This window comes from Bombyx mori, chromosome 11 (assembly GCF_030269925.1).
Source record: "Bombyx mori chromosome 11, ASM3026992v2".
Lineage (NCBI taxonomy): Eukaryota > Metazoa > Arthropoda > Insecta > Lepidoptera > Bombycidae > Bombyx > Bombyx mori.
In genome coordinates, this window is record NC_085117.1 from 5,201,133 (window position 1) to 5,227,876 (window position 26,744).

General features: G+C 39.8%; 1 protein-coding gene across 2 annotated transcripts in view; it reads left to right on the top strand.

Moving 5' to 3' along the window:
* LOC101740721 (uncharacterized) overlaps window positions 1-24,996 on the top strand; it is a 40,538-nt gene extending 15,542 nt beyond the window's left edge. Inside the window, exons 16-34 of one of the 2 annotated variants that reach the window (XM_038013949.2) lie at window positions 235-3,698; window positions 4,662-4,692; window positions 5,272-5,295; window positions 6,804-6,851; window positions 7,724-7,768; window positions 8,103-8,147; window positions 8,974-8,994; window positions 10,089-10,145; window positions 11,683-11,856; window positions 12,968-13,021; window positions 13,726-13,776; window positions 15,408-15,452; window positions 16,171-16,191; window positions 17,181-17,225; window positions 17,307-19,099; window positions 20,654-20,669; window positions 22,045-22,083; window positions 23,110-23,133; window positions 24,526-24,996. In XM_038013949.2, coding sequence (XP_037869877.1) covers window positions 235-3,698; window positions 4,662-4,692; window positions 5,272-5,295; window positions 6,804-6,851; window positions 7,724-7,768; window positions 8,103-8,147; window positions 8,974-8,994; window positions 10,089-10,145; window positions 11,683-11,856; window positions 12,968-13,021; window positions 13,726-13,776; window positions 15,408-15,452; window positions 16,171-16,191; window positions 17,181-17,225; window positions 17,307-19,099; window positions 20,654-20,669; window positions 22,045-22,083; window positions 23,110-23,133; window positions 24,526-24,539 — 6,011 coding nt within the window. In that variant the 3' untranslated portion in view covers window positions 24,540-24,996. The remainder of the gene's footprint in view (window positions 1-234; window positions 3,699-4,661; window positions 4,693-5,271; window positions 5,296-6,803; window positions 6,852-7,723; window positions 7,769-8,102; window positions 8,148-8,973; window positions 8,995-10,088; window positions 10,146-11,682; window positions 11,857-12,967; window positions 13,022-13,725; window positions 13,777-15,407; window positions 15,453-16,170; window positions 16,192-17,180; window positions 17,226-17,306; window positions 19,100-20,653; window positions 20,670-22,044; window positions 22,084-23,109; window positions 23,134-24,525) is intronic. The other variant, XM_062671026.1, reaches the window with a different exon arrangement.
* The last annotated feature ends 1,748 nt before the right edge of the window (window positions 24,997-26,744 follow it).

Sequence of the window (26,744 nt, forward strand, 5' to 3'; positions counted from 1 at the left end):
ACGATTATTTTGCTGTCCGCAGAAAATAATCAAAATAATATTACCAAATAACAACCTGTTGTAACCTAATATTACCAAACCTGTATGTGACCTGTGAAACCTGTGACTGACATGAAAAGCATTTAACTGTTTCATCTTTAATCTATATGTATACGTATGTGGCTTATCCATTAGGCCATGACGCGACGATAATTAATTAATCGACAAAGCTCACAATATCGTTTTGTATTACAGAAATCACAACACAACTTGAGGACATCAAAGAAGCGATTAAGAGCACGAAATGCTTCAATTTCGGTGTTCTGAAGTCGTGCGACAGCGGTTACACCGAAATCGATGACCTCAACGACAATGACAAGCCAGCTCCTCGGCAGAGTGGTGCCGAAACTGTTATAGTCTACACGGACGCCGACAATGACGATGACGACTTCAGCGATCTAGATGAAGAAATAATAAGACTGTTCTCCTCCGACGAGGAAATCGATGACGACAAATCCGTCATTCCACTTGACTACGCAAGAGCGAACGATGAATCGTGGTACGTCAACGATGCGGGCTACGAAGATACAGTTTTAGATGATAATGGTGATGCTGCAAACGAAAATACCGACAGATCTGGAGGCTTCATTGTTAATGATTCACAAGCAACTGACACCATCACTGGTGGTGGTAAACGAAAAGGCAGCGCTGACAACGATGATGATCAACGTGTAGTCGAAACCTTTATTGATGAAGTGGCTAACTCTGATGATCCCTCATTTAACAATAAATACACTTGGAACTATATTAAAGCGCAAAAAGACAAATACTCTGATGGTGATAATAGTGACGGTAAATTTAAGGAGCTGTCCGACTCGGACTACAAAGAGGATCATCGATCCCAAAAAACGTTCACCAAAACGGTCGTTTCTGAGGATAGCAAAAGCGATGCCGCTCTTAAATCTCCAACAGTTATTTTTGAAAATTCCAAACAGAAATCGAAGCACAGCCATTATAGTAATAAAGAAAAACATTATCTTGTTTCTGATGCAACAGGACAACAAGACGGTGTTGCTCACGAGACGGCTCCGTCCGGAAGCACATCTAAATTGAAAGAGGACGACACAACAACCGAAGCTAGTTCCGACGAAAAGACCGGAACCACAAATGAAAGAGATAGTAAATCTACAAGCACTAAAGACGTTTATTCCGGATCCGGTCTAGAAACTTTCCTCTCGTGGTTCTTACCGAAAACGAAGAAAGACAATGAAATATTTAAGACGACGCATACGGCTGTAACAAAAACAGATAATGTTGATGCGGCAAAAACAAAAACTGTCTCCGTTAGCGAACAAAACGAGCAATTCCAACACAAGAACCATCGGAGTGGAACCTCATCAGAAAAAGACATTGATGACGGTAAAGATTCTGTAATCCAGCAAGACGAAACAATTATCGTTGATAGCCAACAGAAAAAAGATAATACTGCGACAACAGGTATGAAGAGTGACGAATATGATGATGATCCTAATGAACAATCAAAAAATGTTGTCGTAACAAAAGAGAATAAACCAACTTCTACCGAAGTAACAAAACATAAACACAGCCATCATAAACATAAACATGACACTGTGATTGAAAGTAAACCAGTCCAAGAAGTCGAAAAGCACAGTGAAACTAAAGAAACACGAAAAGAACATTCTGAAGAAAGCACAGTAACAAAGGAGACTAAACCAACACCTACCGAAATAACAAAACATAAACACAGCCATCATAAACATAAACATGATATTGTGATTGAAAGTAAACCCATCCAAGAAATCGAAAAACACAGTGAAACTACAGAAACAACAAAAGAACAATCTGAAGAAAGCACTGTAACAAAGGAGACTAAACCAACACCTACCGAAATAACAAAACATAAACACAGCCATCATAAACATGACACTGTGATTGAAAGTAAACCAGTCCAAGAAGTCGAAAAGCACAGTGAAACTAAAGAAACACGAAAAGAACATTCTGAAGAAAGCACAGTAACAAAGGAGACTAAACCAACACCTACCGAAATAACAAAACATAAACACAGCCATCATAAACATAAACATGATATTGTGATTGAAAGTAAACCCATCCAAGAAATCGAAAAACACAGTGAAACTACAGAAACAACAAAAGAACAATCTGAAGAAAGCACTGTAACAAAGGAGACTAAACCAACACCTACCGAAATAACAAAACATAAACACAGCCATCATAAACAAAAACATGATATTGTGATTGAAAGTAAACCCATCCAAGAAATCGAAAAACATAGTGAAACTACAGAAACAACAAAAAAACAATCTGAAGAAAGGACTGTAACAAAGGAGACTAAACCAACACCTACCGAAGTAACAAAACATAAACACAGTCATCATAAACATAAGCATGATATTGTGATTGAAAGTAAACCCATCCAAGAAATCGAAAAACACAGTGAAACTACAGAAACAGCAAAAGAACAATCTGAAGAAAGCACTGTAACAAAGGAGACTAAACCAACACCTACCGAAGTAACAAAACATAAACACAGTCATCATAAACATAAACATGATACTGCGATTGAAAGCAAACCCGACCAAGAAATTGACAAGCACAGCGAAACTACAGAAGCAACAAAAGAACATTTTGAAGGAAACATTATAACGAAGGAGACTAAACCAACACCTACCGAAGTAACAAAACATACACACAGCCATCATAAACATAAACAGGATACTGTGATTGAAAGTAAACCCATCCAAGAAATCGAAAAACACAGTGAAACTACAGAAACAACAAAAGAACATTCTGAAGGAAGCACTGTAACAAAGGAGACTAAACTAACACCTACCGAAGTAACAAAACATAAACACAGCCATTATAAACATAAACATGACACTGTGATTGAAAGCAAACCAGTCCAAGAAGTCGAACAGCACAGTGAAACTACAGAAATAACAAAAGAACATTCTGAAGGAAGCACTGTAACAAAGGAGACTAAACCAACACCTACCGAAGTAAAAAAAAATAAACACAGCCATCATAAACATGACACTGTGATTGAAAGTAAACCAGTCCAAGAAGTCGAAAAGCACAGTGAAACTACAGAAACACGAAAAGAACATTCTGAAGGAAGCACTGTAACAAAGGAGACTAAACCAACACCTACCGAAATAACAAAACATAAACACAGCCATCATAAAAATAAACATGATATTGTGATTGAAAGTAAACCCATTCAAGAAATCGAAAAACACAGTGAAACTACAGAAACAACAAAAGAACATTCTGAAGGAAGCACTGTAACAAAGGAGACTAAACCAACACCTACCGAAGTAACAAAACATAAACACAGTCATCATAAACATAAACATGATACTGCGATTGAAAGCAAACCCGACCAAGAAATTGACAAGCACAGCGAAACTACAGAAACAACTAAATATCATAACGAAGATACCGTTGTAACAAAAGATAAGACAGGGAATAAACAAACGTCCACTGAAGTAATAAAACATAAACACGAAAACGACGAAAAGTCCGTTACAGAAAAGCTTATATCGTACGTAACTCATAGATCGGTCGACAACAGCAATAAAGGAAATCGGAAAGTCATCATCAGCGAGAACCCAATCATTATAAACGCGCCATCTCGAAGGAACAAATACACGAATTACGAAAAAGTTGATTTCACTAAGGTATGTCGGTATGCTTTTGTTTTTGAGGCCTTTCATCGTCATCATCATCTCAACCACTCATCAACTGTCCACTATTGAACGTAGGCCTCTTCAATCGGTCTCCAGCGCGGCCGGTCCGTTGCTATTCTACATCCAAAGTGACCTAGCGATTCTCATTACGTCGCTGGTTCTTATGGTAGGTAACCGTCCCGCACTGCGCGTGACTGGTCTCCACTGAATAATCTTTCTGCGCCACCAACCGTCCGACCGTACCAGGCTTTTCTTCTTCTTCATCGTTCCCTTACTGCTGAGGATCGCGACCACATGTGACTTTCTTTCACAGTGTTCGATCATGGATGCCATGTACCGCTTGGTATAGACTACCACCAACGCTTCCTTAATCAGGCCTTTATCTGCATCGAAACTGGGATTTTCAGGATAATTAACCCTCAAAGACTATTTCGAAATGTTCTTACAACGAAAGTTTATGGTCTCCGGATCCTAGTATTGAGGGGGGTTATCAAACTTGAGTGTTTATCAACAAAAATGGAGCTTCAAAAAGTCAAACTAAGCCAGACTTACCGAAATGTATTATACTTATAAACGCACTTTTGTAGACAGAGCGAGAAGCGATTACCAAATATCTTCTTCTAAATACACATAATACACTAAAGCTTTTGTGGAGTTGTCAGCAAATGCTCGTGAGGTACAATCCACTTTGCTACTCCCCACAGCGAAGAGTCTTCTGTGTATTTTATACCGTACTTAAGAATTGTTCTAGATTATCCCTTCACCTTATTTTTACCAGAGCAGAGTTTTTCTATACTACCTGGATCCGCTGTGTTCATCCACAGTTACGTCTCCAGAGATTTTTATTTGGCACGTGCCACTCTGCTCTGGCATTAGCTCCCCTCCACGGTATTTTCCATTTTCGTATGACATCTCGTAATAATTACGCCAGCTAATTTTCTACGGTCTTTTCAGATAAAGCAATTCAGTCCACTCGCGCCATTTGGTAAGTTTTTAATTGTTTTCCTTTTGTGCATAGGAGATAAAACTTAACATCACTATCAATTTGATTTGGCTTATGGCATATTATTTCTGGAAGTGCGAAGAGGATATATTTTCATGTTCTTTGCAGACATTACTTATGGTACTTACTTATAGTACCACCGCCCTGTCTATTTCTGCCGTGAAGCAGTAATGCGTTTCGGTTTGAAGGGTGGGGTAGCCGTTGTAACTATACTGAAATCTTGGAACTCATATCCCAAGGTGGGGGGCGGCATTTACGTTATAGATGTCTATGGGCTCCGGTAAGCACTTAGCAGGTGGGCTGTGAGCCTTTTGAAAAGACGAATCCAAAGATACTGAGAAAAAGAAAGAGCTAAAGGACTAAAACATAAATTAACAAACAAAAGAATATGGAATTGGAACGTTTGTTTACGTTTGCCGCTAGGGGCGCTGTTACAACTGCCTACAAATATTGAGTTAATTTTTACGCTCTCGAGAACGTTAAAAAACTCGCACTAAGCACGCTGGTCTCTTATACAGTTTCAAGTATGTTCATTTTAATCAATCGTATAATTGTCCGCAGGCGTATTCGCGCGAGGAATCACAAGTAAGTTTAGTTATTTAATTGCATATCTTATTCTATAGTCGTATTTTTTATTAGACGAAGTCAATTGACGTTTACTGTGTTGTCAGTTTTTGATGAAATAAAAATAGTGTTGTGACAAAGTGAATGATTGAAAAAACTCCTGAATTAATGAAATTGCCTAGATTGTCTAGTGAATAGTTAGTGTGCCAAACTACCGATATCGGGTACAGGGTAGTCGTGCTTTCGACGACCAACCAACCGATGGACTAAAATAGATTTTTTAATTTTAATAAACTCATAGAATACATGAGGCCTATAAAATCAAAAGCAGCTAAACGCTTTAAAATGTAGTAAAATGGATTAACTATGGCGCCATCTTGTTTAGTTAGTTGGACACGCTTTAGTATTTTCATGTTATAACAAATGCAGCTCAATCTCTAACAAATTCAGTTCAAACATTTTATTTTTACTCTGTACACAAATATAAACGAAGTTTTATCTTTAAAAATTCAGATTATTAGTAATATTCTCATTCTTTATAAGTCTGCTTTAAAATAAAGAATATCGTAACTACCCGAACAAAGTTTTTTCAGTTTCTCAAACCGGGAGTGTTGCTAACACTGGCCTTAACAAGAGCAGTACTTCGATGGATCAGGAAGATCCGTAATAACGTGTTTAGGGCCGATTTTTGTAGTTTACCTGAATATTTGACAAACTTGGATTTAGCTGCCTTTGATTTTATAGGCCTCACATGTTCATAGGTCGTTCGAAGTATTAAAAATTCATTTTATTATATTTTTTAGTTAAATCACTTCAATTCTATCGGTGCTATGTATGCTTTTCTTTCCCTACCTATTCGTTGGTACCTTATGAGGCTATTCCGGCTACGCCCAGACGGGTAGGTGAGCTCACGGGCTCAACCTGAGAGAATTTGCGAACACTGATCCTAGCAAGAGCAGTGCTTCGTTGAATCTACTACCCTTAGACTATCAGCAAATAGGTAGGGAAATAAAAGTGCAAGAAATAGATAGATTCTTAGTACGCAAAGCCACCAATAAATGCAGACCCATATTTAAATATTTAAAAGTGTTACGTGTTGTATTGCATGTTTGTATATAAGCTCTATTATAGTTATTAGTTATCGTTAATAGTTTTATTTATTACTTAGTTATTACTTATGCTTTATCCATACTGTTGATTTATTATGATTTAACGGTATATATATATATCTCTATTTATTGTTATGTATGTATTTTCTTTAATAATATATTATTAATATTGCAAAACAACATACCTGCAGTAGCTTTATCTTTTCAAGAATTTCTGTAAACAAAACGGCTGTCTGGAAGAGATCGCTTTTAGAGCGATAAGACAGCCTATTGCACAAATGTATCTACTTGTTGAATGTTTTCTTTTAATGTTGTGTTTTAGTGTGCAATAAAATATATTCTAACTATCTCTCTCTCCGTCTCTCTCCGTCTCTCTCTCTCTCTCCCTCTCTCTAACCCCACAAATATATCTATTTTCAGGTAAATGCGAGGAGTCTGCAGCTCTCTTCAGTAGCTTGTCCAGAAAACGTAAGCAAACACAACAATTCTATGTCTTTATTACACGCATTCAATTTGACCAGTATGCACTGTGTTCGGCTGTGTCCTAAAATGGTAAACCATTTCAACCCGTTGCTGGCGACTAAGAGATTCAGTGGAGAGTGGACAACAGCACTCTGAGTGTTTAGCCAGTATTCTATGTCCATATCGACCAGCAAGAGTAACGGTAATTTATTGAGGGAACGTCCTAAAAATACGTGAATAGACTGCGCGAAAGAGGAATTGCGAGAGAAGAATGTGTTTGCTGAGCTGATGTATGATAAGCCTGAATGGATAAAGAAGAAATGCAGCGCCGATCACACATAGTGGTTACAAGGACAAGAAGAAACTACATTTTAATTACACATTACTCTTAAAAGAAAGTACTTTTTTTTTATGACTTTGATATGTGGACGAGCTCACGGCTCACCTGATGTTAAGTGGTTACCGGAACCCATAGACATTTATAATGTAAATGCCGCCACCTTAAGACATGAGTTGTAAGGTCTCAGTTTTAACAGTACAACGGCTGCCCCACACTTCAAACCGAAACGCATTACTGTTTTACGGCAGAAATAGGCCAGATGGTGGTACCTACCCGTGCGGACTCACAAGACGTCCTACCACCAGTAAATACGCAAATTATAATTTTGCGGGTTATATTTTGTTCATTTCCGTTGGGATGGGGTTGTGACGTCAAAGAACCACCAGTGACGTCATCGATGATGCCAATGGACTTCGACGTCAAACCAATACAATGCTTCATCAGTTACGTCTGTGCCATCAGATGTGACGGAATCATTCCACACAACCTTCTCCGACTCTGAAACATACGTTCGTTTAACCCGACAATTTTCCCGCAGGATCTCCGCGCAGCTTCCGGGAGGCTGTAGACACGGTTGTCGCAAGTGAGTTACGTTCATATTTATTATTATTTTATTTATTAGGCACAATACACATCGCAAGCTAAAACAAGATACATAAAACAAACAAGATACATAAAAAACACAAGTAAAAAGCAACAAAAACTAGCTTGCAACATAAGGCATGTGCGCACGACTAAGCAAGACAAAGTACTGAGCTTGTACACAATGGATCTGTACGACAAAACAACACGATAACGAAAATTAATTGAACATATAATGTAACGAAATAATTTATTACATACCTAACATTCTTTTGGTGGATACGACACTATTTTGCCCGGTTGAGCTATTTGTAAACCGAACTATTTGTTCACAGCCGTCAGAGCCATCAGCCTTATAGTCGACGGCTGGATTCCGACACGTAAGTTTGACAGTTTCATAATTATCGACTATAAGTATTATGTCGGTCAGAGAGCAGCGGATCTGATGTGAAATCGGGCTGGAGCGTCGGCAAGACGTAAGCCGGTCACCGTCCTCGCCGAACCCGTCGCTTGCGACGAATGGCTCGACGAGTAAATTAACCCACACACACAGCCCACTGAGTCTCTCGCCGGATCTTCTCAGTGGGTCGCGTTTACGATCCGGTGGCAGATTCTGCGAAGCACTGCCCTTCTTAGGGTCAGTGTTAGCAACACTCCGGCTTGAGCTCCGTGAACTCACCTACATGTCAAGGAGAAGCTGAAATAGCCTCTCAAGGCTATCAGCATAGATGGGAAAAAAAAGAAAAAAAAAGACGTAATGATAACAGATGGAGTAGAACAATGATGGTTTGATGGCTAAGATTAGGTCGTAGAGGTGCCAATGAAAGAAGACCCAAGCCACAAATACGGACGTGGATGAGAAACACGATTGATATTACGGCATAAAAAGAGCAGATCTATGCCCAGCAGTGGGTATAAAAGGGCTGAACAGAGATAAATAAATAGGTAAGCTAATTGCGGGTCGTTGCGGCTTAAACGATAAGAAGGCCAGTGCACTTGTGACGAGTGATGCGACAATAACCCGGGTTCAAATCCCGCTGGCGTTTTAAAGTTTCAATTAAATAACGCGTTGTATAAGCACGAAACTAAATCGATGTTTTGTAATAAGCGGAATAGCTTAAGTTTCACGATGAAAAAAGCTCTTAACGAAAATCGCGCTAAAACAAACTTTAAAACAGACACTAAAGTCACTCATTCTGTTCACAGTTGGTACCCGCTTCGCTGACAGTGAGTATGGAAATACATAAATTGTAACAAAATCAAAGGAAACCAACCACCAGCCGACTTCGACAAAATAAAATGAGTACATCGTCGATGCAGTCTCGAAGTTAATTAAACGTGCATTAGTTATTAGGGATTACTCAAAAGGTTCCGCTCGAACAACAGTTCAGAGCAACAGTTAAATAAATTAAAATAATAAAATACATCGAAATCAGTTCTTCTATAAAGAAAATAGCGCACCAAAAAAAACACAAAATCATATTTGTAACCTTCCTTTTTGAAGTCGGCTAAACATATTACCGCTTATTTTCGAAACACTGCAGAAGATTGACGGCACTGGTATAACAAGAAAAGAGGCTTCTGCTTCTAATGAAACCCTTGACTGGGTGCTCTCGTGGAGGCAGGACATCTAAGACTTCGCAGAAGTCTAAGGGCAGCTCTCGTCCTAAATCCATTATTTGACAGCTTAGCTCGTTTATTGCTCGTCCACTCGAACTCGCGGCTGGAGCTGGTTCCCAGAGGCCACAGACATCGACAAGCCACATTTAAACAGTACCACAGCTAGCCCGCCTTTCAAACCTAAACGCATTATTGCTTCACGGCAGAAAAAGGCAGGGCGGTGGTGCCTATCCGTGCCGATCCCCAAGGCAGGTTTCCTAAATAACGTAACTCCAAGACAGCCTTTCCCAAAGTGGACGATTACGCCTCCTTGTGGGCGCTGCAGGTCTAAAGGGGGCGGTAAGAGACCCAGAAAAACAAATGGGGATGTTGTGTAGAGGCTTGAGAAGCGATTTGTAATTTCATATAGGAGGACTCTTAGACACCGACTGAGCTCTCACCATAGTGGTTTTAAAGTAGGGGAAAAAATGGGGGCGCTAAAAAATAATTTATTCTCAAAGTGGCACTAGACAAAACAAGTTTGAGAGCCCCTGTAGTGCCAGACGTAAGCTCAACTTGATAGTTCTCACTCGCGTCAAGGACCGATGTAGACACAATAATGTTATAACTTCGCTCTAATATCCTCCGTATTTCCATTTAGGCTTTGCATTTTGTGATTTTTAACTCGATCCAGTTGTTTTTACGGCACTTCTTTGTTTCAGTGGTCATGGTGATCCTCAAAACGCAAACTTGCGTTCCGCTGAAGCAAGAATTTCCAGGTATATGTCATGTGCACAGATTGAAGGGTGAAAGGCTATATTTTGGTTTATGCGACATTTCAGCAACTTCACAGAAGACCCGCTTAAAATGTAATCTAGAATAAATACCATACCAAAAAATTTCTTCAGCTATTTAAATGAAGTAAACTTAATTGAAGTTCAATTCAAAACACGTGTGGCACTCGGGAACTGCCACGGTAAAGCTATTGCACAGCATTTCTTATCAACTATGCAATTATAATAAAACAATAATAATTTAATATTAAAACAATAATAATAAAATAAGACCACGCTATATTTATAAACGTTGACAAAAGTAAAACATTAACGGTCCCCTTCACACTCATAAGCTAGACCGCGCAAGAGAGAAATGGGCAGACTTTTCAATATGCACATGCAGTGCGACGTCACGCCGCGCGCTTATTCACAAACACTACCGTGTGAATGTGTTGAACGCGAGCTACATGGTAGCCGGAGTGGGGGATGTTACGTTTTATTTTCGTTACGGAATTTCTTGATTCGGGCGTCGCGCTCAAAGAACGCGATAAAAGCTATGCAATAGCTTAAAATATCGGATTGTTGATATTAAGATGAAATAAACGGACATTTAATTACAACGATAAATCTCGCGTATTAAGCAAAATTTCGCTTAAACCAATTAGCCAATTAACCACCATTTTAGATATCGTGTTGTAAGATATCCGAACAGGTTAATCCAAAATGGCGTACTCAGAGCAATGTCGGAAAATACCAAAAAACAGCATAAAGAAATTAATAACTACATAAATAACTGAGAACAAATCACGCACGGTCATTCGGCACCAATTTAGGATTCCCTTTGTTAAAGGTACAAAGGACTGACATACACACTTAAATATATACATTTAAAGATAATACACAAACAAATGCAATTGGATAATTAAGTGATATGATAAATCCTAGTTCTATAGCAAAGTCGTGTGATGACTGAATGATACTACCCACCGGCCGGCCCACTTCCACTTTTTCGAGCAAGTTTCCTCATTACTGTACAGTCGAGCAAATAGTCTATTGTTTCAAATCCTACAGCTATCACTTTGCACACAACAACACGTGTGCGATATTATTTGTGGGTAATACAACAAAACCTGACTAACGGTCATTCACTAATATACATATCAATTATGGCCTATTAAATAGTTTTGATGCTAAAATAAATAGCTGGAACCTCGGCTCTTTTTCTTCTTTTTCGGTCGTACCGTAGGAGCGACTACGGTACTAGTACGGTACGACTTATCCCACTTCTGGTGACGAATAGGCTAGTTCCACGGTGTTTATAAAATAACGCTATTTTCTTCATCATTATCATTGCCTTCCATAGTGACAATAATTAAAACTTACTTTTCCAATGAATTCCATTTATTACATTTCAAGTGTACAACGATAACAACAGAGAGCTCCGCTTCAGTCGGCTGCTCGAGTCACAATATTTGTGCGACTTGTAGTTTTGATGTTAAAACAAATACCCAAAACTTTGACTCTCGTTGTCTCACTTCAGAGTTAGCGTACGTTTGTGACGCCAGCTTCGGATCTGCTTGGGGTTGGACCTCGTTCCCGACTTGCGAGAGCCGCAGCCAGCTGGTGCGAGACCTGGGCCTGGTGGGCATCAAACACACAATTGAGACCATGCTCAGTCAGCACGGAAAAGGGAAGGCGCCACACCAGTTAATCGGTACGGTATATTTGTCTCATCACAGTACTGTTAAAACTGAGACTTAGAAATCATGTCTCGAGGTAAGTGGCGGAATTTACGTCGTAGGAGTTCATGGGCCCGCCCAGCCAACTAAGCAATAAAAAAATTACTAACGTGGAAACCGCCGTCCAATTTTAAAGGCTTCAATATAACTGTGGGTGTACCATAACCTTGCCTATTGTGTTGCAAAGGCAGCCGTGGTACAGTAAAAGCTGAGACTTAGAACCCGTATCTCAAGGTTTGGTGGTAGCATCTACGTGGTTGATCAGACATCAAGCTGTAGCCGCTACAAAACCCTGGACAGCAGTCAGTTGTAGCAGTGTCCGCAAGTGTGTTCCTAATTTCTATCCAAGTGCTCTTGATAAGATCGCAGGCCGGTGAATTCGTCCCACCATTGCACTTTTCCTGATGTACGGTAACCGAATATTTGAAGGCTGTACCAAGTGGATGTGTGACCTGGAACCTAGCGGCGTCGCGTCTCATTCCGGGCGTGTCATAAAGCAATTAAGACATTCACTGCAGCAGCGTACTTTGGTCACCAATCGACATTGCTGTAAGCAAGCATCGGTCTGCCTATTTCTGTGACAGAACTACACACGTTACAGCTACAACTATGATCTCATGGTTCAAGGGGGAAGTGGCGCCCATGATGCCACTACCATCGTACAAAAGGGGGCTAATGTCCTTATTCGTCCACTAATATAATCAATTAATGATAGTAAAAGTCCTGTCAAGTCCTTAAAGTATAAGGATATGAAACTCAACTGACATTTAACTTCACAATGTCAAGCTGCCAAAGACATAGTTTTATTATCAATTGTCCCACAATTTTCGAGGAAAGGAAACCTCTATCTAAGCCCCTACGGTCTTCTGATTCCTTGTGGGAGCCTTTTCTCTGTTGAGCTCAGTTTCATCGTGTGATCACCACTGTGGATTCTAGCTGCATAGCAGTCACAGCGGGATGGAGTGGCAGCCGATATCCGGCCTGGCTACACAAAATATCATAGATAATTATCTCGAAATTGATCGGTCATTTGTGATCTTGCTGGAGGCCACGCAGATGCGATCTGATCACGATATTCTGTTACAGGCTCTCCAGCTGTAATAGCGCAGTCGATTCACCAAATATCCATTTTTTATGAACGTAAGTGTAAACTTAATAGCACTATTATTATTAAATTCATTTATTTTAAATAAAATATTAATCCATATTAATTTTCGTAACAGTGATTTCTTAAAAATATGTTAGTAAGGACATAATAATTATGTTAGTAAATATATTATATTTATTTATACTAGTGGTGCCCCGGTAGTGTAAATTCGACTATAATTAATTGAAATTATAAGTTTGTACACTATTAAGATTCAAAGACTATTCAAAGACTATTTTATTATACTTCTATAACCACAGATTTCGCCAAGACTACACTATAGACAAATAATATTAAGAGAAACAATATTAATCTATTCTCAATTTGACCACAGACTTGTATAAATGTGTGTGGTGTCAAATACATGGTGTGTAATGTTTTTTTTTTAGTGAGTTAATGTATTTTTTATGCATAATTTAAAAAAATACATTCTGCCCTCCTTCTCTATATTCTCTAGAAGTGTGGGAAATTTCATACTCCTCCGTCCGCGCAATTATCGTAAAAAGGGGTACAAAGTTTTTGCTTCACGTATTAATATATAGATATGCATATTACTAGGGATTATAGATTATTATTATTGATAGTACCTACGATATTTATATTACTTAGGGACTATAGCGCTATTTATTACTTATATTAGAATTGGCCATTATTAAACCATTATCAATTAAGTTGCTATTATTTATTTATTTCACAGAAGATCCAGAGGAATGGAACTTGGAGCACTTAGCAGCTACATTCGCAAGAAGTAAGTGACTCAACGGAACTTTAATAAGACAGACATGCTAAACAGTTCAAAAATTGTTTGTCTGTAAAATCGATTTACGGACGATAGGTTAACGTGATAAAGCGTCACATTTGAAGAAACATTAATAAAAAATTGCATACTTTTATGAATTGAATTTTTATCACTGAATTGTGATCATTCTGTGTAATACAAAAAAGGGGTTAATTTGATAATTACAATTTTTTTTGATAAATTAAGGCTTGGGCCAATCGTGCCTCTCTATCGCTTGTTCCGCGCTCTCGCTTGCACACTTGCTCGGGCGGAACGTGACACTTTTTCATGCGTGCAACTGGTTGTAATCGATTTATTAATTAACAATAACATTTCACATAGAATACAAAAATTAAATAAAAACAATAACAATAATTTCGGAATAAAGTATAAATAATAATAAAACAAAAAATAAAATAAATGTCAAAAGTACCTTAACCTAAAGGCTGGTCTGGATTCAGAGTGATCAACATGCACACGTGAAGATGTGAAGACGTCATTACGTTTTTAAAAATATTGCAAAAATCCTTTATTTGCAATATTTATTAACAACTTTATTTGGTTTTTGAAGTAAGAAACGCAACAGACGCGATAGTACGTCCAGCCGAAAGCAGATTCTCTATTTTTTTTCTTATCTAAGCTGGAGGTAGCCTAACGTGAGGGGTCTAAAGTGAGAACGATGCTAATAGCCCTAGCAAGAGTAGTGCTTCGCTAAATCTACCACCGGATCGGAAACGCGAGCCACTGAGAAGATTCGGCGAGAAACTCAATGGGTGTCTATGGGTTAATTTATTCGTCGAGCCCTTCGTCGTAAGCGACGGGTTCGACGAGAACGATGATGGCCCTTCGGGTACCTAAAAGCACCGTTAGTGGATCAGTATGCAAAGAGCGTGGTTATTAACGTTCTCGATAGAGTAAAAGTTAACTCAAATTTGAATGGAGTTGGAACGTTTGCCGCGGGGTGCGCTGTTCCGGTTGCCTACAAATTTGAGTTAACTTATACGCTATCGAGAACGTTAAAAAACGCACTAAGCAGACGGAAGGATCCGAAATAACGTGTAGGTTCTCTGAAGTAAAACACGTGCGAGTGTATTGAGTGGTGCTAGGGGCTTGCGAGTCCAACGGGTAGCTACCACCGCCCTGCCCATTTCCGCCCCAGAGCAGGACAAGTCCAATCATTAACGATTCGCGCGACGGTTTTAAGCTGCGCGTTCCTAAAACGACACAGTAGGCTAAAACACCATCGAGCGATTATTACGCATACACGTTCGTTTTTTATGAATTTTATTGCATATATAGGTGGACGAAGTCACGGCCCACCCGGTGTTAAGTGGTTACCGGAGCCCATAGATATCTACAACGTAAATGCCGCCACCTACCTTGAGATATGAGTTATAAGGTCTCAGTATAGTTACAACAGCTGCCCCGCCCTTCAAACCGAAACGCATTCCTGCTTCACGGCAGAAATAGGCGGGGTGGTGGTACCTACCCGCGCGGACTCACAAGACGTCCTTCCACCAGTAATATCAATTTATATTTAATATTTCTAATATTATATAATTATCTAATATTATTAATATATAATATTTATTTCCTTTCAGCGACAACCATATTGGGCGCGCTCGGGAATAGCTACAAGTCAGGACGTAAGTCGCTATGTACCTATTCTATTAAAAAACATTTTCGATTATTTTGAAACAAATATGTATGACTCATAGGGCTGGCTGGTTCCGTCAGAGAGCTCCGCCTCGTTCGGCTGCTTGAGCCGGAATCTTTTGTGCGTTTTTTTTTGTTTCCTATCTATTCTAGTAACCTCGAGGGCTTATTCTAGATTCGCCGAGCTTATATGTGAACTCACGGGGCTCAAGCCAGGAGCGTTGCTAACACTGGCCCTAGTAAGAGCAGTGCCTCGCAGTATCTACCATCGGATCAGACACGCGACCCACTGAGAAGATCCGGCGAGAAACTCAGTGGGCTGTGTCTGTGGGTTAATTCACATGTCGAGCCCTTCGACGAGGACGGTGACCGGTGCTTGTGGTACCTAAAAGCACTGTTAATGGATCGGGAGAATCCGTAATGACGTGTTTAGGGCGACGTCGATTGTTTATCATTCGGTCCACCGGATCGGGTATGATTTGTGCGACAATAGTCACTCTTATCTATAGTAGAACAGTGGGGGTAGCATAGTCATTAATTCTCTTGAATACCATCTCAAACAGTTGTTGACATGAGTAACATTAAGGAAACAGTTAACTGCAACTATTTTCAGTTAACTAAATAGTAACGCCGACATGTATAAAAAAATTAAAGTGTAGGTAATTATTTTTTAATTGTAATTAATGTAATTTGAATTTTCAATTACAGTTGGACAGTTCATGGCTGAGGGTAAGTCTGGAATTAAAGCAATTATTTTTTCTCTTTCTCTTTTATTTCAGTTTAGTTAATAATCAGTCGCGATTTTTCATTATTCAGTGTGTCGTGTCATGTTTTTCTTGGATATACATATGTGGTTGAAGCACACGGCCTCAATGATGTGTTAATTGGTTTACCGGACCTATCACATCAATTCAGCGACTCGCAATCTATGTCTTCAGCAATTGAAGACATTAGTGGATGAAGGGGTTAAGTATCATTTTAAAGATTTTTGAGTTTTCACATCGAACGTAGGCGCTATGCGCCTATAAACCATATAAGACTTTAAAACTCTGGATTTAAAGGCTGTTTAGAAATGGCATGTGATGAAGGAGTTATAGTATTGACGAAGAAAAAGTACAAGTAACAAAAGTTTATAGTTCCAAAATCTTCTGTTATTATTACATTAATAAAAGAATATCCTAACACCTTTATTGGCCTTACACGTCTTCACAATCTTCCTTTTTTTCTGTCGTTCTCTTTTCCCTTTCTTACCGTTTTCTCTCACTCACATCTTAACGCTCCGTTACATTACGGTGATATTCCTTTACTGTCGAAGTCAATCGTGAAGATGAATTAAATGCGTATTTTATTAGAAAAATTGGTCGTCAGCCTGCGGGATTCGAACCTAGGTACATTCGAATCGCTAGTTACGAACTCAACAGCCGTCTTATCTATTAGGCCGCGACGACAAGCTTCTCACTAGTGGAATTTTCAGATTGTATTGCACATTTAACCAGGATACCCGACTTTAGTGACGAAATTCCTCACTCGTAGGGCCCCAAGCAAATTTCTTATCAACTTTAGTAAGGTCTTTATGTGGATTTGTACCAATCAAACAACCGTCGGAGTCTAGATATAAGGTGTGCTTCATGTACCTACCGTTATCCCATACCTATTCCTAGGACCCGAATTAACATTTCCAAATATTCGTTTTTATGTTTAATATTTTTTTGTCAAAGGATTCCTGAATTACTTCAAATACGTCGGAAACTACTATCAAATTGGTGAGTCATAACAATAACTTTTATATATTAACAGAATAATCAAGTCGAACTTAAGTATTGATCTAATCAATTGCTTCTCAGATTTAAGCATCTATGTATCCAAGATATACAAAGATCTGACCTTCTGCAAAGCGAACGCGCTTGAGGGCGTCATTCTGGACGGGACCACGGACTACATCGAGGAGCATCCTAACATAAAATACGTAATCATCCGACACGTGCACGACCAAGTCCGTCGTGCGAACCGGAATAGAAGGAACGGCAGTAAAGTATACGAAAAATCCGGGAGCAAAACTGGTATAAGAAAAGTAATTATCGTCAGGAAGGGCGACCCTTCTGGCAATAACGCGGCAGGCTATGCCTATGCTGAGGCGGGCCCGCGTAACGCAGTGTATAACACGAACACAGATAATTCCGGTAGCGTTGCTTATGCTGCGGCACAATCGCAAGTGAACAGCCAACAGCAAGGTCTTAATAATGGAGGTGGAACTGTTTACTTAGAGGAAGCAAAATCGCAGGGCGGACAAGGAAATTCCGGTAGCGTTGCTTATGCTACGGCACAATCGCAGGCGAGCAGCCAACAGCAAGGGCTCGGTAATGGAGATGGAATTGTTTACTTAGAAAAAGCAAAATCACAGGGCGGACAAGGAAATTCCGGTAGCGTTGCTTATGCTACGGCACAATCGCAGGCGAGCAGCCAACAGCAAGGGCTCGGTAATGGAGATGGAATTGTTTACTTAGAAAAAACAAAATCACAGGGCGGACAAGGAAATTCCGGTAGCGTTGCTTATGCTACGGCACAATCGCAGGCGAGCAGCCAACAGCAAGGGCTCGGTAATGGAGATGGAATTGTTTACTTAGAAAAAGCAAAATCACAGGGCGGACAAGGAAATTCCGGTAGCGTTGCTTATGCTACGGCACAATCGCAGGCGAGCAGCCAACAGCAAGGGCTCGGTAATGGAGATGGAATTGTTTACTTAGAAAAAGCAAAATCACAGGGCGGACAAGGAAATTCCGGTAGCGTTGCTTATGCTACGGCACAATCGCAAGCGAGCCGCCAACAACAAGGCCTTAATAATGAAGGTGGAAAGGTTTACTTAAAGGAAGCAAAATCGCAGGGCGGACACGGTAATTCCGGTAGCGTTGCTTACGTTGGGACACAATCGCAAGCGAACGGCCAACAGCAAGGGCTTTATAATGGACGTGGAACTGTTTACTTAGAGGAAGCAAAATCGCAGGGCGAGCAAGGAATTGCCGGTAGCCTAGCTTATGCTGCGGCTCAATCGCAAGCGAACGGCCAACAGCAAAGCCTTAATAATGGAGGTGGAACTGTTAACTTAGAAAAGAGACATTTTCAAGGCGGTTATGGAAACGCGAATAGATTTACTTACGCCCCGGCAGGACCGCAGCTTATTGGCCAACAGCGAAACCATATCAATGAGCTCGGAAGCGCTTACTTAGAAGCGGGAAGATCACAGGTTCAAAACGCAAACGCTGGGAGCGTAGCTTACGGTGCTTTAGGATCACAAGCAAACACCCAAAATCAATATAACGGAGACAATAGACTCAATAATCGACATGTCAATAACATTGGCGAAGACAAATTAAGGGCAATAGGTGAACAATACCATAGGGGATATTCGAGCGATCGTAATGCAGTGAATACGCAAATCGAAGGTTCACTTCTAAATCACAGTGGCCACGTTCCATCGCCAAACGATTTCAGGATACAGAATCCCGGGCAACTCGCAAACAACGTCGGAACCAACCAAAATAATATTTACGGCAATAAACAGTTTGGATATGGACCTCAGCAGGGGAGCGGTTATCAGCAAAAGAACTACAGAAATATAAATGAAAACGGGCAGGATAAAGTGAGTTGAAATGCTTCTGTTTTTTTTCGCTTTAGAAAAATTTGTGTGTCAAATTCCGACGTGCGATTGGAGTTTCGCTGAACGTTTTTATGTGATACAACATTTAAAGAGTAAATAATGGCATCAATAATGCCATAAATAATGGCTATAAGCACCACCCTGCTTATATTCAAAAGTTTTCTATTTTATTCTTTTATTAATCTTGTAGTCAGGCGCGTGTATGGCCACATGATGGTTTTTTTATTGCTTAGATGGGTGGACGAGTTCATAGCCCATCCGGTGTTAAGTGCGGTGGTACCTAAACGGAGAGTACTCAGCGGTAGGCAGTGGCTTGACTCTACCCCTGCCATTGCTAACCTCCATGATCCGGTAACCACTAATTGGTGGTTGGACCTCTTGTGAGTTCGCACGGGTAGGTCCACCCTGCCTATTTCTGCCGTGATGCCGTAATGCGTTTCGGTTTGAAGGGTGGGGCAGCCGTTGTAACTATACTTGAGACCTTAGAACTTATATCTCAAAGTATGTAGCGGCATTCACGTTGTAGATGTCTATGGGCTCCGGTAACCATTTCACACCAAGTGGGCCGTGAGCTCATCCACCTATCTAAGCAATAAAAAAACTAGTGGTCGCCCAATAGTCGAAATTCGACTATAATTAACAAAATTATAAATTTGAACATTATTACTGGTTCTATTGTCAAAGACTACATTATTATACTTCTATAATGACAGGTTTCGCCAAGACTACACTATAGGCAAACAATATTAATCTATTCTCAATTAGACCACACTTGACCACAGGCTTTAGGCAATAACAAAAGTTTGACAATAACAAAGAATATATAAATCTGTGTTGTGTCAAATACATGGTGGTGTGTAATGTTTTATTTTTTTAATTGTTTTAATGTATTTTTACGCATAATTAAAATAAAATTTTGCATTCTGCATGCACTCCTCTATATTCTCTATAAGTATGAGAAACTTCATATTCCTCCGTCCGCACAATTTTCGTAAAAAGGGGTACAAAGTTTTTGCTTCACATATTAATTTTACGTAAATAATGTAACAACACTACTGACTAACAAATGTGAAGAAAATTAGAGACTCGTTAATGATTTAAGCTCACTATTGTAAATATCGAGGGGGAAAGGTTATTTGGCTTAAGCGAAATTTTTGCAACTTCACATGAGAGCCATTTAAAGCTTACCTAAACATTTGGATAAACAATATCATAACCCAAAAAGCTTCTTCAGCTATTTGAATGAAGTCAACTCAATTGAATTCCAATTAAAAATATCGAACGGTTGATTCTGATACCAAATAAAACGCACCTTTATTTACAAAGATAATAATGTTGCTTAAACAAAATGGCTTTTCACTCTTCGATAGTTTATTAATCTAAAACTTATATTCCATTATTCAACGAGTTCTCACACTGAATTAGTCCATGTCATTGATAAGTGTCATCGCGAAAGAATTTGTAGAATTTACGTTATAAAAAAAAAAAACTGCATACAATAAATATGTAAATAATAATGAAATTCTCTATTTACAGATTCACGGAGGTGAGAGTAAGTATTTATTTCTTGTTTTAAAAAGAAAGGTTTTTTTGTGTTAAAAGGATATTTATTCATTATAAGTGTTATGAATTCGACTAGGGTTGATAATCATAATTAAAATCACAACTTGTATCTTTAATTATGCGACAGAAGTTTTCATTACGAAAACTTAAGTTTATTTTATCACATCGATGCCTCCAATGAACACTACTCTAACTCAAAATTTTGAAATTTTCGTTTTCACGCAAATCGCTTCACTATTTTAAAAGTATTACAAATCATTATTGATGGGGTTCGAAGCAAGAGTAAATCAGCTAGCTATACAAAAAAAAAACCTTAAATATACCTATATCTGCAATCATGTTTATGTGGTTCTTCTATAATGGAAACATTTAGATATTCGAGGAGTGAAAGGCGACACTTTGCTTAACACGCGATATTTATCTTTGTAATTAAAAGTGCGTTTTATTCGGTATTAGCATAAAAAGAATCGATGTTTTTAATTGTGCTTCAATTAAGTTTACCCTACTCAAATAGCAAAATTTTTTTTGTTATGATATTTTTTCCAGAATTTTTAATTTTAAATGGCTGTTCTATATAGTTGCAAAAAATATCGCTTAATGTGAAAATTAGTCGTTCACCTCTCAATATGTTTCTCGCAGTTTGAAGCTACCGCGTCTAGAATGTTCCTCCGAAATTCACGACGTCACGGCCATTTTGATAAATTTTGCTGTGCTTCTCGCGTAGAGTAGGAACTAAGTATACGAAGCAATATTAATGGCATACGTAATTCTAATATTTGACATCTTTCTCCTTGTATTCTCTTTTAATATAAAAACGAGATGAAGTTGATTAATTAATTTAAGAATTTAATCAATTTGATATGAGACTAAATGAAACGAGTTAAGATGAACGAAATACAATCTCAGAAAAAGGAGGATATAGTAAAATCAGTAGGTCCATACTTAAATCAATTAAATTAAAGAAAAAGCCTTTTATTTCTAGCATTTTTAAACAGTAAAATTACAAAAATTTTATACGGATTGTTAACGATTTATATTTAATAATACTAATAATAATATTTAATATAGTAATGTATATAAGTCAGATCATTTGAATTTATAAATTATATAGTTATAAGATTTAAAAAAGTTTCCAATTAATTTACTGTACAGCATGCAAAATCGGTACTTACTTAGACTTTTCAGTGGACATTTTTTTTTTATAAACCCCGTCAATAAACACTTAAACCTAAAAAAACACTAAATGAATTTATTAAAATACAATATTCACTCAACACCGCGCGTCGCGTTCCCGCCAAAAACTCCTGTCAAAAGGTCACTGACATTTGAAATGCATTCTCAAATAATTTCTTTTCTGATCTCAGATACAGAAGCAGGAGGCCATAGCCCGGGCTTAGTTGGCGGTACGTATACATTTAATAAGTTCCCGGGTGGTGACCTTGCACCGTGAGACGTAGCATGGGTGAACCTCCACAGCGAAGAACGACCATTCTCAATGCGGGTAGCATCGGACCCGTCATTACGACTAATGAGACGCCTATGTCCAGCAGTGGATGTTTCTGGGCTGATGACGACCCCAGAAGCCTAACTACATTCCCGATCCTGCGGACCGAATGTCAACAGTCGACGTCGCCCAAAACACGTCATTTCGGATCCTCCCGATCCACTAACGGTGCTTTAGGTACCTCAAGCATCGGTCATCGTTCTCGTCGAACCCGTCGCTTGCGACGAAGGGCTCGACGAATAAATTAACCCTCAAACACAGCCCACTGAGTTTCTCGCCAGATCTTCTCAGTGGGTCGCGCTTCCGATCCGGCAGTAGATTCATTCGCGAAGCAGTTGCTCTTGAGTTGTTAGGTCTCCTTCGGAGGCGCTCGGGCAGCTGTTAGCTAATCCCACCTCTGCTGACTGAGCCCTTGCTCGCCCACCTGTCCTGGTGAAACTAAAAAGGCGTTCGAACCACCAGTAACTTGTAACTTGTTGTACACCAGTAACTAACACCAGTAATTTGCTGCCAATTTACGGGTAGTAGTTTATTGGTGTGATGACTCAAACTTCGACCTATCAAGATCGGCGCTGGTGTTCACATTGGTTGAGAGAGAGACAGAAAGAGTCAAAGGTCCGGCTTAATGGCCACAGATTCTAAGCACCTCAGCGGGTTCTCTCGAGTTTCGATTCTTAATTGACTTGATAGGGATTCTCACTAGCAATCTGAACGTTAATTGCTTTTTTCGTGCGTGCCTTTCCATCTCCCAGGAGAAAATGGTAAATTTTTACAAAATAAACACCCTATTAGATTATAAATCTGTTGTGTTTCTCGACGATAATGCCATTTGCTTTCTCGTTTGTATGTACAGACGTAGTTTACTTGACTCACTGTGACGAATGTTAAACGAATTTTAATTAATGCAAAGCGTTTTTGTTTCCAGGTCTCTTCAAATACTTGCTGGGCGGTAAGTGAAAAAGATAATTTGTTACTATATTTCTAATGACGGTATATCGTTAGGTGTAAGTTGTGGTCTGTAGGATTAAAGCTCCGATATACTCGCGTGGACTGATGCGGGATACGTACACGCACACATATTTTATTTTTGTTGCTTAGATGGGTGGACGAGCTCACAGCCCACCTGGTATTAAGTGGTTACCGAAGCCCATAGACATCTACAACGTAAATACGCCATCCACCTTGAGTTCTAAGGTCTCAAGTATAGTTAGAACGGCTGCCCCACCCTTCAAACCGAAACGCATTACTGCTTCACGGCAGAAATAGGCGGGGTGGTGGTACCTACTCGCCCGGACTTACAAGAGGTCCTACCACCAGTAATAATCCACCAGTAATCTATAAAGATAAATGTTTGTTGGCACTCCAAGGGACGCTTCCCAGTACCATTAACGCACGACAGATGGCGCGCAAGTACTCTCAACAAATCGATGATTTTATACAAATGTCGACAGTCACAACGTAGCGGGTTCTAGATATCAGTCTTGATAAATAGTATGTCATAATGTAAACGACTAGCGTAAGCTTAGATGATCGGCGCAGTCACTGATGCCCATGGACTCCGGACATTTTTTAAGACAAATGTACGAGCTCACGATCCACCTGGTGTTAGATAGTTACTAGGACTTTTTGGTGGAAACGCGAGGAGTGAAGTTGTGTGATTTAGTTTATTTTGTCTATTTAGTGTTTCTTCAGGTTTAAATGTGTAATAACGGTGGTTTATTGACTGTTTAGTATCTGTGAAAATGCACAAATGTGGGAAAATGAAACAGAGCCGCTGAACGTAACTTCTCACGATCCTCCAAAACAGTCCACTGAAAAAGTCTCAGTAAATGACCACCATTTCACTGAGATTATATTTCATCTCATATCATCTGATCTCATTACATTACATTTCATTTCATATCATATCATATCATTTTTCATATAAGAAAATTAAATTGCCCCCTACAAAATTATAATTTGCGTGATTTCTGGTGGTAGGACTTCTTGTGAGTCTGCGCGGGTAGGTACCACCGCCCTACGTATTTCTGCCATGAAGCAGTATGCGTGTCGGTTTGAAGGGCGGGGCAACCGTTGTAACTATACCGAGACCTTAGAACTCATATCTCAAGGTGGGTGACGAATTTACGTTGTAGATATCTATGGGCTCCAGTAACCACTTAACATCAGGTGGGCTGTGAGCTCGTCCACCCATCAAAGCAATAAAAAAACTACATCTCTAAAATTTCGTTATAATGACAATAAACTATGGAACGCTTTGCGTCAAAACAGTTACAGTTAAGCATATGATTCGTAAAACCTATATATTATACTAATCTATATATTTTGAAATTGCCAACAGGAAAAACGCAGTGAAGAAGCGTGAACCATGAAACCGAACAACTAAACATCAAACAAATCAATTGTTCTAACATAATTTTCTAAACCTGCAATTAACACATAATTACAACCTATTCATTTGCTTTACCACAAAAAAAAAGAAATCATTCTTGGATTCGCGAAAACATATAAATATATAAGATTAAAGTCCACAGAATTCATTATTAAACTTTTTTTTTAACTAATCACAATTACTTTACTTTCTCATTCGAATCGTTGGGATTATGGAAAACATTTATCAGGGCTTTATGGGCGAAACGGCAAATATTTATACTAACAGCTGATAAAACGCCGCCATTTTCTAACAACTTTTAACTGACCAGCGATTAATAAATTTGTAATGTTTTAAAATAATTTAGTAATAAAACAAATAAACAGTTACGTGTGCGGTTAATTTAAATAGTGGAAATAAAAATGAATGAAACAGATAAAATGCTTTTTTAATTGTCCGAACCATCGATATATTATCGATGGTCCGAACGTCCAAAAACTTGGTGGGGTTGTTTGTGGAGTGTGTTAGTTCGTTCATCGAACCCTTCTTTTCACTCGATTTTGACAGAGTTTTCGTGGTCATCACTTCAGGTATTGGTGGCTCTGAATGGAGTGCTCTGAGAAACTGTTTGAGATGATACCATCATCTCGTTTACACCATCGCACCGCCCGCCACCGGAGTAGAGTTCATACACTACCTGGAGCCACTGCGTTCATCCACAGTGCGTTTCCAGAGATCTTTTTTGCAACATACTATCGGACTTTGGAATGAACCCCCCTCCACGGGGTTTCCAACCCCCCTCCACGGGGTTTCCCGAGCGCTATGACATTTCCTTCTCCAAACGAGGCTTGTGGAGAGTGCTTAACAGTAGGCAACGGCTTCGCTGTACCCCCTGGCATTGATGACGGCCATAGGCGAGGGTAATCACTATTATGTTGTTGGAACGTTTGCCTTCGTTTGCCGCTAGGGGCGCTGTTCCAACTGCATACAAATTTCAGTTAACTTTTACACTATCGAGAACGTTAAAAAACTCGCACTAAGCACACACCACACGAATGTATGCCCTATGTGGATACGAATCTACCCATGATCCTCGGCACAAAAGTGACGGCCGCTAACTTTTGAAAGTTTACTGGTGGCCCGAAGGCCTTTCCAGTTTCACCAGGACAGGTGGGCGAGCAAAGGCTCAGCCAAGAGGGGTGGGATTTGCTAACAACTGCCCGAGCGCCTCCGAAGGAGACCTAACAACTCAAGAGCAATTGTTTCGCGAATGAATCTACTACCGGATCGGAATCGCGACCCGCTGAGAAGATCCGGCGAGAAACTCAGCGGGCTGATGCATGGGTTAGGTTGCACGTCGACCTCTTTGTCGAGTTCGACGAGTACGGTTACCGGGGTCCCTAAGCCTGCCCCTAGTATTAGAGCTGAAGGCATCTAATGCAAAGGTTATTGGATCTGATGGATCCGTAAGGACGTGTCTAGGGCGTCGACGGTGACTGGCTCCTGCATGATCAGGATTCGGGGAGTAGTCAGCGGCGGCAACGATAAGGCGATTATCATGACGCATAGCCTTATCGAAGTATCGTTCCGACGCTGACTTCATGTATTTCCGAATTGATTCGAGGCCCAGGTCGTCGTGTAGGTCAACGTTCCTCACGAACCACGGAGCCCCGACAGCTAACCTGCAAAAGCGGGATTGTAGGGATTGGAGGGTGTCTATGTGTGTGCGGGCCACGTGAGCGAACACCACACTCGCGTAAGTCATGACGGGCCTTATGCAAGTTTTGTAAAGTGTCACCTTGTTCCGAAGGGACATTTTACTCCGCTTACAGATCATGGGGTAGAGTCTACCGAGAATAAACGCGGCACGGTCACGGACTGATTTTATATGCGGGCGGAATGTCATCGATGCATCCAGGGTAACGCCCAGGTACTTGACCTTCCTGGCCCAGGGTATGGGTTGTCTAAAGAGAGTAATCGGGGGTGTGAGATTCCTCCTCCTAATCCGGGAGGAAATCCGTGTGGAGCTTCCCCTCTGAAATAGCACCGCAGTACTTTTCGCTGGGTTGATGTCTATGCGCCATTTTCGGAACCACTGTCCTAGGGCTAGGGCTGCGCTCTGAAGCTTCTTCGCGATTAGGGACTTATTTCTACTAGAATAGTAAACAGTCGTGTCGTCGGCGAATAAA